Source organism: Oncorhynchus keta, chromosome 10, assembly GCF_023373465.1.
Source record: "Oncorhynchus keta strain PuntledgeMale-10-30-2019 chromosome 10, Oket_V2, whole genome shotgun sequence".
NCBI classification, from domain to species: Eukaryota; Metazoa; Chordata; class Actinopteri; order Salmoniformes; family Salmonidae; genus Oncorhynchus; species Oncorhynchus keta.
Genome location: NC_068430.1, coordinates 18,509,849 through 18,525,893, shown reverse-complemented (window position 1 = coordinate 18,525,893; position 16,045 = coordinate 18,509,849). Strand labels below are relative to the sequence as shown.

The following is a 16,045-nucleotide window of genomic DNA, read 5'->3' as shown; positions in this document are numbered from 1 at the left end:
TGTAAAACAAGCTCAAGCAAAAATAGTTGATCGGCTTAACCCAAATAAATCTCGACCTGGAGCAAAAGTGAATTTAAAGATGTTTGCTGAGATTAGGTCAAAACCCTCTTTACCTGTCTACGTCCTATGTTCTCCTCTCTGGGATTATTTTTTTTATCTGGGAGAGACTGCTGCTGATATCATTTTTCAAAGAGAGAATCCGCCAGCACAGCACAAGTAATCCATCTTGGTTCCTCCGACAATTTCTTTGGAACACGTGTGTGAGTGCTCTTTAATTCCTGAAGGATACCTCAGCCAGCGCATGAGGAGGAGATGAATATCAGTGGAAGGAAATAAACTCTGAGGGCAATTTGTGATTAGAGGAAGGATCATGTAGCTGTAGCAGCACATCCACATGGCCCTCTGTGGACCAGACAGATATACACTCCTCTCCTTTCAATGCAATTACACACACAATCCCATCCTGTTCTCCTGTTCCACAGCCGGGAATTAAGACAATCTAAATCAGGAGGTTTGATTAAGACAGCTACCTGTAATAAGCAGTGTGCTCTGCACAGTGTTTAATTCCAACACACACTAATTCCTTAGAAAGTGTTTTTTTTTTCATTCAGATTGCATTGGTATAGTTTCATTATGAGGAGGGGGCTGATAACAAGTAAACAGACTTTATGCCCGGGGACAGTATGTGCTGTAGAATAAAGTTTTTCTTGTGTACTTCTCTTCTGTAGAGTTTGACTATAAAGTGTGTGATTTCCCATGCTTTTGGTATAAGGTATATGTTCCAGCTGGCATAGTTTAAAACAATGATTGTCAATGATTATACCAAAACATGTAAAAGTATTATCTTAGAAAGGCCTATGAATTATGGCATGTTACTATAGCAGGCCTAGGTTGCATTCGCCATGAAAACGTGTTTGTCAGCTCCATGTGGAATCACTTGTCATGTCTCATTTTATGTGAAGGTGGTGTCAGAGGGAGCTTTTGGCACTGCAGTGTATTTGTTTCACAAAGTAGAGATTATTGCTTCTTTTTCAAGCTAACACCACTGTCCCCTGGCTGTGTTTTCAGAAAGCTGTGTATTTCCATGGAAACCTTAATGCTACAGAGTACCCTGGAGACAAGGGTCAACCCAGTGAAAACTGAAATGAAATGTAATTTAACGTATAGCCTGCACTCACTCTTTCTTTCTTCCTCCATTTTAATGTAACTGAAAAAATAAAAAAGAACCCACTCATTGCATTCTGCTAGTTGCAGGGTAAGTCATCTGTACTGTGTCAAGGGGAATGAGTCCTTACTTACTGTCAATCATACTTCTTCCTTCTGTCAGACGTGTACACTCAGCTAGAGCTCTGTGTAACCCTGGCTCCAGATGCACTCCTCATACTGTTATTCTACTCTGATTGACGTAGGCAAAGGATCTCTATAGGGTAGGCCTTTTAACAGTGGCTTGAGGCACTTCCAAGCATTGTGTTTTATTCATGGCTGTTATTCTCAGCATCACTCTTCATGACGTACTGCTCTGTTCATCACATCATTATTGTTGATAAGTAGTGCAACAATTCCAACTTTCTTCTATTTAAGAAATGTGTAGGCTTTGAAGTTTGAGTGACGTTCTGTCACGTTCTGACCTTAGTTCCTTTATTATGTCTTTGTATTAGTTTGGTCAGGGCGTGAGTTGGGGTGGGTAGTCTGTTCGTTTTTCTATGTTGTATTTCTGTGTTTGGCCTGGTATGATTCTCAATCAGAGGCAGCTGTCGATCGTTGTTTCTGATTAAGAATCATACTTAGGTAGCCTGTTTTCCCCATTTTGGTTGTGGGTGATTGTTTTCTGTGTCTGTGTTTTCCACACAGAACTGTTTGTTTTCAGTTTGTGTAGTGGTCAGTTTTGATTAAAAATATGACGAACACTTACCACGCTGCGTATTGGTCCGATCCTTCCTACTCCTCCACAGAAGAGGAGGACGAAAACCGTTACACGTTCGAGTTCACTTTCTATCATAACATAAATTCCTGAATAATTTGGTAGAACTAATAATGCATGTGGCAAGCTACAAGGTATTGGGACAATCCTGCGTAAGTCAAACATCTATATCAAATACAGTGCTATTGGAGAATTGTCCCAGGTAAATGCCCAGGTGTCCCTATTTTACCAACATCAGGCAATTGGTTTGTTGTCTAAGTGATGAAAAAAACCACCTCATTGTCACACATATTATTGTGGATTGTAATGCCTGTTAACCTTGGGGTTGACAACATGGGAAGCAGTGGTACGCACTCCGGATTTGTCTTGATGGAACTGTGAAAATAGACTTCTCAGAACCTTCCCCATTCAGATGAACTACATAGTGCATTCTGCACCATACACTCCAGCTGTGGTTTTGCTTTGTCAAATCTGTGCAGTTTGACTTGATTTAAATGTCTGCCAAGGCCATTCCTCTCAAACACAGAGCTCTGTGGGGAACCTGGGGAGAGACAGACTGTCCGTTTATCTTGGGATGTCAGACTTTTCCCTCCGTACACTTCAGAGTTGGGTCCAACCTTTTGTCCCGTTCAGAGGATAGGGTGACCTAGCCTTTGCCCCCGTAGACACCTCATCCAAGCCTTTCCTATTCTCCCCTGGAGCAGTGTTACTACCACTGACGCTTTGATACAATCATGATTACCAACACCACCTGCAGGTAGGTCAGCGTGGACCAGGACAAGCAACATTCTTTAATGCATATCTCTCCTTATCTGTAAACTAAATACAGGGTGCACACAGCTATAGTGGCAGACACAGTGAAACCCATGCCCTGAAATACTATTTAATGTGCCGGATGAATGGTGGATGAGGCTTGTGTTTGGAAATTGCATGGCGCGAGTGGTGGTTGGACTAAACCAGATGAGGAGAAATGAGTATTAGTGTGTGTATTGCATCTCTACAATCACTCCTGAGTGTAACGCACCTTAGCCGAGGTTCATTATTTTGTGAAGCCTTTTTTTCACATGGCCTCATGGCTGAGTAATTCTACTGATAGAATCTTAACCCCAATTTTTACAGTCCTGTTTTATTTACTCTGCTAATGAAGAGCACACAGAGACCATACAGTCACCCGTTCAATCGGGCTCTGAGATGGCGAGGGTGTGTTTGTGTATTTGTGAATGGTGGTGTTTACCAATGCTACCTTCATATATGCACCTATTAGGACATTCGGTAAATTCGTTATATTTCTGTTATGCCAATATTGACATCATCAGCAATTCTAACTGTTTGTGTGCATCAAACCCAACATGAAACACTCTCTTCATTTCAGTGTAGTGCTGCCACCATCATTTTTAATCATTTCTGGTTAATGGTTTTGTCATGAAATCATCCAACACACATCTAGCATTCTAGCACTTCCTTTGCACAATACATATGTGCTTTTCATTTCTTTTCTTTTTTTTTTACAGTACAGACAATTGTCCACATCAAATTGCTGTTTGTCTAAAATCAAAGGGCAATGTCCTTGTGGCCGACTAGATGAAAAATCTGCCGGTGCCCTTGAGCAAGGCACTTAACTCAAACTGCCTCTTTAATTCGCTCTGGATAAGAGCGTCTGCTAAATGACACAAATGGAAATGCAAAATGTCCTTGAATTAGGAGGTAGTAAAAACAAAGCTTGTTTTACAAGTACTGTCAGCTGAAAGCTTCTGTCTCACGGACCGTAATTTAGTCTTCAGTCGTAGCGGTGATGTCTCAAAGAGAATGTCAAAAAAGAAGTGTTGTTATTTTTACTTTGGACCATAGTTACAGTTTCCTGCAATTTGCAATAAACAGTAGTAGGAGCAATGGTTTCTCTACGACTGATGTTATTCGTCTTTCATCTTCTTACAGGACATTAAAGATGAACACTGTCCAGTCTCTTTCCCTGTTACTTCCCCAGTACATGATTTTTGTTTTTTATTGTTTTTATAACATGAGTAGTTTTGGGGGGCTTTTCCCATCTTGTTGGAAATAATTGTCTCTCTTCTTCGGAAAGGTTTATAACGGCAGCCATTAACTTTGTGTGAGGCTGAGATGAAAAGAGTAGCACTTGTGTTCATCTAACCTGTGAATTATTGATACATCCTCCTCCGCACCATCCTCTCATTCAGGGAGGAAGGTGGGAAGGGAGGAAGGCTCTCCTGAGACCGTGGGCAGATCAGACAGACATGTTATCTAGAGGTTGATTCACGAGGGAGAGGAGGAGTACAACTGGAAGACTTCCCTTACTTGACTTGTAGTTTACCTCAGCTCCTCTAACACCAGCTTCAAAGCCAACTTCAAGGTCTACTAATAATGCCTTTCCCATTCATGTAATGTCAGTCAATGAGTCAGTCTGATAACAAGCCGTAAGGACACAGTGTACAGACATTTCAGTGTGTGACCGAGGAGAAAGTCCGTCAAGAGATGTATCTTGCAGTAAGAGAGGCATACTATGAGGCATAGTGTTTGTGTATAGTCCCACTTGTATTCTCTCTGTAGAGCGTCTCTCATAATATGCACTCGTCCCTTTGTCCCAGGGGATATGGGGATTGTGGAAATATATAGAGCCAAGCACACAAATGCAGGTATTGAGTTATATGAGGCATTACTGTGAGCCATGTGCTGGAGATGTAGTCTTAAATCAGGTCGGAGCTTGATCTAGTTAAAACAATGTGTTGTTGCCCTATTTACTCAGTCTCTTTGTTTACCAGAACTATACCAACGTTGATGTGCACTACAATTGTTATTTTTCTTGACACAGCTATCCAAAGATCAGGGCATCTTCCTAGACCAGCCACTAAGACACTTCTAATTTTAGCAACCTCATTGTTCAGTTCTTACAACTGAACAATGAGGTGCTGTATGAATTAAATACATTGTATGGTAGTGCTGTGACTGCTGCAGTACTTTCACTTTCGTCATGTGTATGTCCTTCTTCACCTATCCATTATAGAGCGGTATAGATCAGATAGTGATTCTCTCACTTGATTATAGTAAATTAACAAGATAGTGGGTCATTTAAAGTGCTTTGTCAGGTGAAGTAGTCAGGGTGAGTGAAACACATTCAGTCATTAAGATACGTATTATCTCAATTCAAAACATGTTATTTTACTGTTTCTTGCCTTAATCGTTTTACTTTAAATAGGTTGAAACAAACATTTGAGTGTGGTGTTTATCAACACAAATTCAAAACATCTTTCACCTCATGTAATCAGAGCATCTTAGAAAAGAGGCTTCACTCACTGAGCAATTTCCAGAGTTCTAATACATGACCTGCTATTACACAGAGCTGTGGATGACAGTTTGATTTACACTGTCTCTTATAAAACACAGCGTATCACAATGCAAAGACCACATACCATTTTTCTTGTCTGCTTTACAATAGGGGACTATGTTTTTTTAATTATATATATATATATATATATATATACAGTCTGCAGATTCAGCAGAGTTTCAGATAATTAGAATCCACCACAGTTTAATAAATTGGTCTTTCCATTTTTCCGACACTGCCCTGCTTCCAAGTTCACTATTTAATTTTTGTTGCCTCTTATTTCGGAAAATCTGGAGTTTGGTTAAGAATCATTAACCATTCGTAGTACAAGTGGCCATTGTGTAAAGGCCATAGAGATATGAAGTGATTGTTCAAATCAAATTTTATTGGTCACATACACATGATTATCAGATGTTAATGCGAGTGTAGCGAAATGCTTGTGCTTCTAGTTCCGACAATGCAGTAATATCTAACAAGTAATACAACAATTCCCCAACAACTACCTAATACACACAAATCTAAAGGGGTGAATGAGAATGTGTACATGTAAGTATATGATTGAGCGATGGCTGAGCGGCATAGACAAGGTGCAGTAGACTGCATGAAATACAGTATGTACATGTGATATGAGTAATGTAAGATATGTAAACATTATTAAAGTGGCATTATTTAAAGTGACATTGTTTAAAGTGACTAGTGTTGGCCTGTTCCATATTAAGTCATAAATCAGCTGTTTGAACACGTTGTCTCATTTTATCACTTATAAAAGAACAAAGCACAATTAGAAATGTTTGAGAACTTTCTCAGTCACCATAGTTACATTTCGATTGTCTTATTCGTAGTTTTGATGATTTCTTTGAGTGACACCTAGACATACAAGAAGACCAATAGTGGGAGTTTATTGATGATTGATTGATTGATTTGATTTAATTTATTGGTTAATTCAAAATAGTAGACTGCTCCAGCCGGAGAGAACAATTATGATATATTTAATGATTATATATTTACATTTAAATTGTGTTATTTCCAGTCAATGCATGATATAGATATTTGCAGTTGAAGTTGAAGTTTACATATACTTAGGGTGGAGTTATTAAAACTCGTTTTTTAACCACTCCACAAATTTCTTGTTAACAAACTGTAGTTTTGAAAAGTGGGTTAGGACATCTACTTTGTGCATGACACAAGTAATTTTTCTAACAATTGTTTACAGACAGATCATACCGCTCAGGAAGGAGACACATTAAGTGTCCTCGAGATTAACGTACTTTGGTGCGAAAAGTGCAAATCAATCCCAGAACAACAGCAATGGACCTTGTGAAGATGTTGGAGGAAACGGGTACAAAAGTATCTATATCCACAGTAAAACGAGTCCTATATCGACATAACCTGAAAATCCGCTCAGCAGGAGCCACTGCTCAAAAACCGCCATAATGAAGCAACTGCACATGGGGACAAAGATTAAACAAAAATATAACTTTTTGGCCATAATGACCATCGTCATGTTTGGAGGAAAAAGAGGGAGACTTGCAAGCCGAAGAACACCACCTCAACCATGAAGCACGGGGGTGGCAGCATCATGTGGGGGTGCTTTGCTGCAGGAGGGACTGGTACACTTTCCAAAATAGATGGCATCTTTAGGAAGGAAAATTATGTGAATATATTGAAGCAATATCTCAAGACATCAGTCAGGAAGTTGAAGCTTGGTCGAAAACGGGTCTTCCAAATGGACAATGACCCCAAGCATACTTTCAAGGTTGTGGCAAAATAGCTTAAGGACAAAGTCAAGGTATTGGAGTGGCCATCACAAAGCCCTGACCTCAATCCTGTAGAAAATGTGTGGGCAGAACTGAAAAGGCGTGTGCGAGCAAGGAGGCCTACAAACCAGCTCTGTCAGGAGGAATGGGCCAAAATTCACCCAACTTATTGTGGGAAGCTTATGTAAAGGCTGCCCGAAATGTTTGACCCAAGTTAAACAATTTAAAGGCAATGCTACGAAATACTTATTGAGTGTATGTAAACTTCTGACCCACTGGGAATGTGCTGAAAGAAATACAATCTGAAATAAATAATTCTCTCTACTATTATTCTGACATTTCACATTCTTAAAATAAAGTGGTGATCCTAACTGACCTAAGACATGGAATTTTTACTAGGATTAAATGTCAGGAGTTGTGAAAACTGAGTTTAAATGTATTTGGCTACGGCGTATGTAAACTTCCCACTTCAAATGTATGTTTATCTAACACCTGTTAGAATAGAAAGAAGCAAATCAAACCAATGCTATTGATATACCATTTCTGAAGATAGTGCACTGCTAGACTAATTGCCTTTCTCTCCAAGGAATGCCCATGCATGACGAACAATGCAAAAAGTGTACTTACATTTTTTTGACAAATTCACAGACTGCAATACATGTGGGAAAGAATTGTGGTAATGCAATGAACATAAAATGTATCTGTTACATAATCGTTCTGCTTTTTCTGCTTGCAGAGTTTCCATTCTGGATAACGGAAACCTCCGGATACAGAATTCAACCAGACCAGATGCAGGCCTTTACACGTGTGTGGCAAGAAACCAGTTTGGAGTGGCAAGCAGCTCCGGGACTCTCATGGTCAAAGGTAAGCCTATTTGTAATTTTATTATACTGTATGGGCTTATGGAGTCTTTAAATAAGGCTGTGATTTCTCATAGGATGCAACTAGTGAACCTTTCTTGCGACAGACTGTTCAAAGGAGATGTGGTTCTGGGTTCTGAGATGAGTACAGTCCCTAAGCTTTTGTCCTCTAAACATGAATGACGATTTCAATGGGTTTTTGCGCTGAACGCTCATTAAGAAACAGAGTTGGAGATTGCACTGTTGCCCTCGCCATGTACTGTAGTGAATATTCAGCCCTGTCTACAGACCTTCAGACCAAACAGGTTCTCGGTACAGTATAAAGAAAGAGTAGAAGGGATTAAAAGGAGAGCAGTGTTTGTGAGATCATCTGAAGGAGTCACCCTGTGGGACCGAAGATCGGGTTTCTGCTCTGTTGCTGGAACTTATTATACTTCATTAAAAATGAATGAGAGACGGGTGTTAGGTGTTGTGAATTGGGAGGCTTTGTTTTGTGCATGCTGCTGTTTTTTCTGTCCTGCTGCTGTAAGGGGGCAGTGGTATTCTCACCTGTTTTTCATTGCTTGGAGTATTTCTGATCTTTTTTCTTTGTTTTTTTGGTTCAGTTGGGTTGTGATATGATTGCTTTCCTTGTTGGTGGTGTGTTTTGCTTGTCTATAATGTTTTTGCTATTAATCCCCCTTTCCACTGCTTTGTTCCCAAGGATAAAAAGTTGTCAGTTAGGCCTGATTCACAGTCCAAAGTGTCTGATGTTGATCTCATTGTACATTAATATTACAATTTATTATTGGAATAAAACAAGTGTTAATGACAGCCAGCTGTATCTTTATTATGCTGTAGATCTTTCTGTCTCTTTGTATTTATTTAGGTTGGAATTGGAAAGTAGGGTTGCCACCTTTTTAACGTCTTAAGGTATAGGGGGCAGCATTTTAACTTTTGGACAAATAGCGTGCCCAATTTCAACTTCCTCATACTCATGCCAAGAATATAAGATATGAGGAGAGAGGAGTCACAAAAACAGAAACGGAGAATAAATAATCACTAACCTTTGATGATCTTCATCAGCTGACACTCATAGGACTTCATGTTACACAATACATGTTTGTTTTGTTTGATAAAGTTCATATTTATATCAAAGAATCTCAGTATACATTGGCGTGTTATGTTCAGTAGTTCTAAAAGCATCCAGGGATTTTTCAGAGATCCACATCAATTTACGGAAATACTCATTATAAATGTTGATGACAATAGAAGTGTTATGCATGGAACTTTAGATACACTTCTCCTTAATGCAACCGCTGTGTCAGATTTCCAAAAAGCTTTACGGAAAAAGCAAACCATGCAATAATCTGAGTACGGTGCTCAGACAACAAATACATATATCTGCCATGTTGGAGTCAACAGCAGTCAGAAATAACATTATAAATATTAACTTACCTTTGATGATCTTCATCAGAATGCACTCCCAGGAATCCCAGTTCGACAATAAATGTTTGATTTGTTCGATAATGTCCATCATTTATGTCCAAATAGCTACTTTTGTTAGCGCGTTTGGTAAACAAATCAAAACTCACAAAGCGCGTTCACTAGTTGCAGACGAAATGTCCAAAAGTTCCTTTACAGTCCGTAGAAACTTGTCAAACGATGTATGGAATCAATCTTTAGGATGTTTTTAACATAAATCTTCAATAATAGTCCAAACGGAGAATTCCTTTGTCTTCAGAAAAGCAAAGGAACGGGAGATACCTCTCGTGAAATGCGCGTGACCAGCGCGTGACTGCTGGCAGACCTCTGACTCATTCCCCTCTCATTCAGCCCCCCTTCATAGTAGAAGCATCAAACAAGTTTCTAAAGAAGGCTGACATCTAGTGGAAGCCTTGGGAAGTGCAACATGACCAATATCCCACTGTATCTTCAATAGGGGCTGAGTTGAAAATCGACCAACCTCAGATTTCCCACTTCCTGGTTGGATTTTTTCTCAGGTTTTTGCCTGCCATATGAGGTCTGTTATACTCACAGACATAATTCAAACAGTTTTAGAAGCTTCAGAGTGTTTTCTATCCAAATATACTAATTATATGCATATATTAGCAACTGGGACTGAGGTGCAGGCAGTTTATTCTGGGCACCTCTGGGAACCTTAATCATCCAAGCTACTCAATACTGCCCCCAGCCATAAGAAGTTATTATGAGTCTGGAAGGAGTTTACAGAGCAAGGAGGCCTACAAACCTGACTCATTTACACCAGCTCTGTCAGGAGGAATGGGTGAAGATTCACCCAACTTATTGTTGTTAACTTGCGGAAGGCTACCCAAAACATTTGACCCAAGTTAAACAATTTAAATGCAATGCTACTAAATACTTATTGAGTGTATGTAAACTTCTGACCCACTGGGAATGTGCTGAAAGAAATAAACACTGAAATAAATCATTCTCTCTACTATTATTCTGACATTTCACATAAAATAAAGTGTTGATCCTAACTGACCTAAGACAGGGGATTCTTACTAGGATTAAATGTCAGGAGTTGTGAAACTTATTTTAAATGTATTTGTCTAAGGTCTATTTGAGATTGAACGTTTAGTGTCATTTAAACATTTGACCGTGATGCTGAGACAGAAATCGGATGGTCTGAGTGAAAGACAAACGTTTTCATTATTGAATGAAAACGAATGGTAAAACACTTGGTAAAACACACACTCCCACCCCTTGACGTCAGCTCAGTATATTGCTGATCCTGAATGGTACTATTGAAGGCACTAGGGGATGGGATGAGTCTTGATATCTCAATAATACAGAGAGGCTTTTAACGCATGTGACAGTGCGATGAGAAATGCTATAAGTTTTGTCTCCCTTTAAAGTGTAATGTTACAGTAGCATAGAAGACTAAGTCGCTGCTGTGGAGTACTGTGTCATGTTTGTTCAAGGGTCCATTGAATTTTCCTCCCTCTACAACTAAGCGATCTCCAAAGTCCCTTGAAATGCAGAGTTAAAAGGTGCTCGGTTGAAATACCTTTTGGAATTCCCTTGCGTTTTATCATTGCAAAATGGTTGCCATAGAAACACTGATCGGTCACCTTTTGTGGCCCCTAACAAATCTCATAGGTGCAATTATTTCATGATTGATGTTGTTCTATTGAAAACAGCTTATCCTATACTGTAGATTGTAACTGCATAAGTGAGGTGTCCTGATACATTTTACCTTTACATTTGTCATTTAGCAGAAGCTCTTATCCAGAGTGATGTACAGTTGCATTCATCTTAAGATACTGTAGCTAGGTGGGACAAACACATATCACATTCATATTCAGTACATTTTTCCTCAATAATGTAGCTTTCAGCAAAGTCAGAGCTAGTAAGGGGGGGAGTTAAGTGTGAGTGTTAGTTCACAAGAGATCAGAGGTGGCAGAATGGAGTGCTCGTGTCGGGGTGTAGGGTTTGAGCATAGCCTGAAGGTAGGGAGGGGCAGCTCTTCTTGCTGCTCTGTAAGCAAGTACCATGGTCTTGTAGTGGATTCAAGCTTCGACTGGAAGCCAATGGAATGTGCAGAGCAGTGGGGTGACATGCGAGAACTACAACATCCAATCAACCACTTAATTCAGAAGCCCTGCGCACCGGGTAGGCAAAGTGTTCCCAGTTTAACCATTTAATTTGTCTAAAAACACATACTCCGCCTCCCCGGCGGACAGGGAGATCGGGTAGCTCGATTCCACGACTATGCGACAGTGAAGTTTGACACTATGTGAGATTTCATGACTTTTAAAACCGTGATGAGAGATATACAAAGAATACAGAAAAGAGCTGTTGTTTTTATGAGTGAGTTTGTGTCTTTTTATTCAGAACTGTCAACACTGTTTTTATTCAACACTATTTCAAAACTAAACGTGCTTCTCCCAACTTCCACTTGCACTGCATCTGCAATGAATGAGTAGCCAAGTGTATCGATAGCCCTGCATTTGTATTATTATTAGCAGCTTGGCGTGTCTATTTTAATATCAATGAATATTTCATTTTCTCTGGTAAAAGGAACAACATGAATTTGTGCATGAGGCAGATGAGGTGCGACTTGAGTTTCGCCATCAGGTAGAAGATGGTGTCCCCTCTCTCTGGTCAGTCTCACCGGAGGAAAGGAAGGAGAGAGCAGGTAGAAGATGGTGTCCCCTCTCTCTGGTCAGTCTCACCGGAGGAAAGGAAGGAGAGAGCAGGTAGAAGATGGTGTCCCCTCTCTCTGGTCAGTCTGACCGGAGGAAAGGAAGGAGAGACCAGGTAGAAGATGGTGTCCCCTCTCTCTGGTCAGTCTCACCGGAGGAAAGGAAGGAGAGAGCAGGTAGAAGATGGTGTCCCCTCTCTCTGGTCAGTCTCACCAGAGGAAAGGAAGGAGAGAGCAGGTAGAAGATGGTGTCCCCTCTCTCTGGTCAGTCTCACCAGAGGAAAGGAAGGAGAGAGCAGGGACCATGAGAGGTGGACCATCTGCTACTCTCTCCCTCTACTGAGAATAGTGCTGTGTTCAAAACAACTGGGAACCCGGAAATCTCTGATTTTAGTGCGTTCATTACAACTGAGAACTGAGGGGGGAAAAACGAGATCTGACTGGGAAAAATCATTTTGAAGTATAATATGGTCTGAGAAGAACAATATTGGCAGTATAAACATATAGCCAATATGCTGTAATAATGTATTAGGCCTACTAAACAAACCTAATTCCTACACAACTGTGTTTTTTTAGGTTAATGTTACATTTAAGTAATGTTTATTAAAAGATCTGAGCAGTAGATTTGGGCTTGCTTTTTGACTACTCAAGTGATCTTGACTCAGAAAATGTTTGTGATCACTGTTGTAGAGCATGAACCTGCAGGAGCGAGTCACTGCTTTGATGTTTGCAGAGAATGACAGGGTGTTGTCCAGGGTCTAGGAGGGGGACACTGTGGAGTTGTCAACCGTAATGGAGAGGCCTTGGAGTGGGCAGGCCTTCCCCGGGAGGAAGAGCAGCTCCGTCTTCTCTAGGTTGAGCTTGAGGTGTTGGGCGGATATCCGTGCTGAGATATCTGCCAGGCACACAGAGATGCGTGTTGCCACCTGGGTGTCAGAAGGGGGTAAGGAGAAAAGTTGTTACGTGCCATCAGCATAGCAAGGTTAGGAGAGACTATGTGAGGATATGAGGGAGCCGAGTGACTTGGTGTATACAGAGAGGAGGAGAGGGCCTAGAACTGAGCCCTGGGGGACACCAGTAGTGTAAGTACGTGGTGCAGACACAGATGGAGAGAAAGATCTGATGGTTTCACGGTGTCAAAGGTGGCAGATAGATCTAGGAGGATGAGAACAGAGGAGAGAGAGTAAGCTTTAGCAGTGAGGAGAGCCTCCCTGACACAGAGGAGAGCAGTCTTGGTTGAGTGACCAGTCTTGAAGCCTCACTGGTTAGCGTCAAGAAGATAATTCGGAGAAATATTGCGAGAGAGTTGGTTAAAGACAGCACACTCAAGTGTTTTGGAAATAAAAGAAAGAGATACTGGTCTGTCTTTGACATCAGAGGGGTCAAGTATTGGTTTCTTTAGGAGGCAAGGAACTCTGGCCATTTTTAAGTTTGAAGAGATGCAGCCAGGGGTCAGGGTTGAGTTGAGGAAGGAAGTGAGGAATGGGAGGTCTCCAGAGATCTGGAGAAGGGAGGAGGGGATGGGTTACATAGGAATAAAAGGGAATGAAAGGATGATAGGTTGTCCGGAAGTTTAGTTTTCCTCCATTTTTGCTCAGCTGCCCATAGCCCTGTTCTGTAAGCTCGCAATAAGTGATTCAGCCACTTAGAAGGAGGGAAGGGCCGAGCCGGCCAAGAGGAAAGGAGACTTTGCAAGTCATAGGATGCAGAAAGGCAGGAGAGTAGGGTCGAAAAGGCAGAATCCGGAGATGGGAGGAGGAAGGATTTAGCAGAAGGGAGTGAAGAGGATAGAGTAGTGGGAGAAAGAGAGCGAAGATTGCCACTGAGCATGACCATCTGGGTAGGGGCTGAGTGGCTAGGGTTGGTTGGAGGAGAGGGAGACAGAAAAAAGGAAACAAAGTAGTGATCAGAGACCCAGGGGGGGGTAGCGGTGAGATTAGTAGGTGAACAGCCTGTAGTAAAGATGAGGCATAGAAACCGTAAATTACTTGGTAACAGGAAATACATGTATTTGACAGAATTAAAAAGTCATTTTGGACTGACCAATGAAGCTTCGAATATATGAAACTTAAAAGTTACATATCACAAAATCTTGGACAACCTTAAGATAATCTTATTTGAGTCAGAAAAGGATGTTCATGTGATAGGGAAGATATATACAACTTTGCAGATTGCAGAAAGCATATCCATCTGACAATCTCTTAACTATTGGAACCAAGAATTAGAAAGAACTAATGTTGGCACAATATGGATGGAAAGTTGGAATCATAACTAATGAAATTGCACTTAAGAAAAATGAATGCTTAATCCAGTATAAACTAATGTGTAGAATATATTATACAAGAGACAAAATGGTTTGTTGAGATCGGTGTGGAAGAACATGACTGGCCTGCACAGAGCCCTGACCTCAACCCCATTGAACACCTTTATTATGAATTAGAACGCCGACTGCGAGCCAGACCTATTCGCCCAACATCAGTGCCTGACCTCACTAATGCTCTTGTGTATGAATGGAAGCAAGAACCCGCAGCAATGTTCCAACATCTAATGGAAAGCCTTCCCAGAAGAGTGGAGGCTGTTATAGCAGCAAAGCGGGGACCAACTCCATTTTAATGCCCATGATATTGGAATGAGATGTTCAACGAGCAGGTCAAGTAGTGTAGATGGCCCAAGCTAGCAAAAAAATAAATAATAGATGACAACAGATTTAGACACAAATTATACTTCGGGAGTCCTCTAGCTATAAAATGAAGCACTGATAGTACCTGCAGATAATGCATATTACAGCATGTCCACTAGTGATGGGCTTTCCAAATAAAAGAGATGCATAATTTAGCTCGCAAACAAAACAACATTGAACCATGAAAAATGTGCTAATCTCTAATCTAAAGCCCAAAAAGTAGGCTACCATTATGCCAGATGTGATATGCACATTACAATTTAAAACATGACTCACTGCTCTTCCAACTATTTATTGTTTCTGCAGTGAGCATTTACCATCTTCAGATAATTATTTTGTAACTTATTTGCAGATAATTGTTGTTTGAAGCTCAACAAGCAGTAGTAGCTGTATGCAAATCAGGGAGCCAAATGAACGGTTCTTTCACCGATGTGATTCGGTTCCCAAAAAGAGCACTTCTAAAAGAGCGAACAGCCCATCACTGTTTACTCTCCTGATTAATAATGAAAGACATATTTCATATATTATAAATGCTAGAAAGTCAGCCGTCAAGGATGTGGAGAGAGAGCTTCAAGTGCACCTTGCCACGGATAGCTTTCTGCTGATGCCTCATTCACTGCATGCCTCATTCACTGCATGCCTCATTCACTGCATGCCTCATTCACTGCATGCCTCATTCACTGCATGTCTCATTCACTGCATGCCTCATTCACTGCATGCCCTGCTCGTTTCATCTCTATAATCATCTGCTACCACAGAAAACTGGAATGACCCTGCTTAAATTAAAGTGAAGAAATGAAAACATATCAGTATTCCCACCTGGATAAATGGCTATGTACAGTACAGTGCATTGCTGTTCAATCTACAGCATGACACTCTATTTGACATAAAGAGTTGAGCGTTATTTATTAACACTCTACAGAGCCCCTTTAACCATTTATCACCCACTGTGAATGAACATGGAGGTTCCCCCCAACAGTTCACTGTGCAGAGAGAGGGAGGGGCTCTGAAAGCATGTAACTGTCATTCTGGGTTCAGGTTGATGACCCATCTATGAGTTTTTAACCTGACTCTAAAGAAATATTATTGTGTGTATCTTTGCTCTGTAAATAGGCCCAGCTGTTATCCTCTTAATTATTCACATGAAAGGCAATATATGAGCTTAAGTTGATGGTTTACTTTCTGTCATCATACAGTAAGTACTGTATGTGACAGCTGCATTCTGGGGCTGATGTACAAATGTTCTCCTATATGATCTTGAGCCTTTCTGTCACAATCGATACTGTAGGGAAAATGGGACAGGGTCATTTACATGCACTATTTCATTGAGAATTGGA

At 40.7% G+C, this 16,045-nt stretch overlaps 1 protein-coding gene across 3 annotated transcripts in view; it reads left to right on the top strand.

Annotated features, from left to right (window-relative positions):
- LOC118389632 (contactin-4-like) overlaps positions 1 to 16,045 on the top strand; it is a 229,512-nt gene that overhangs the window by 197,175 nt on the left and 16,292 nt on the right. For all 3 annotated transcript variants that reach the window (XM_052526622.1, XM_052526620.1, XM_052526621.1), the window contains exon 12: positions 7,755 to 7,882. In XM_052526622.1, the coding sequence (XP_052382582.1) occupies positions 7,755 to 7,882 (128 nt within the window). The remainder of the gene's footprint in view (positions 1 to 7,754; positions 7,883 to 16,045) is intronic.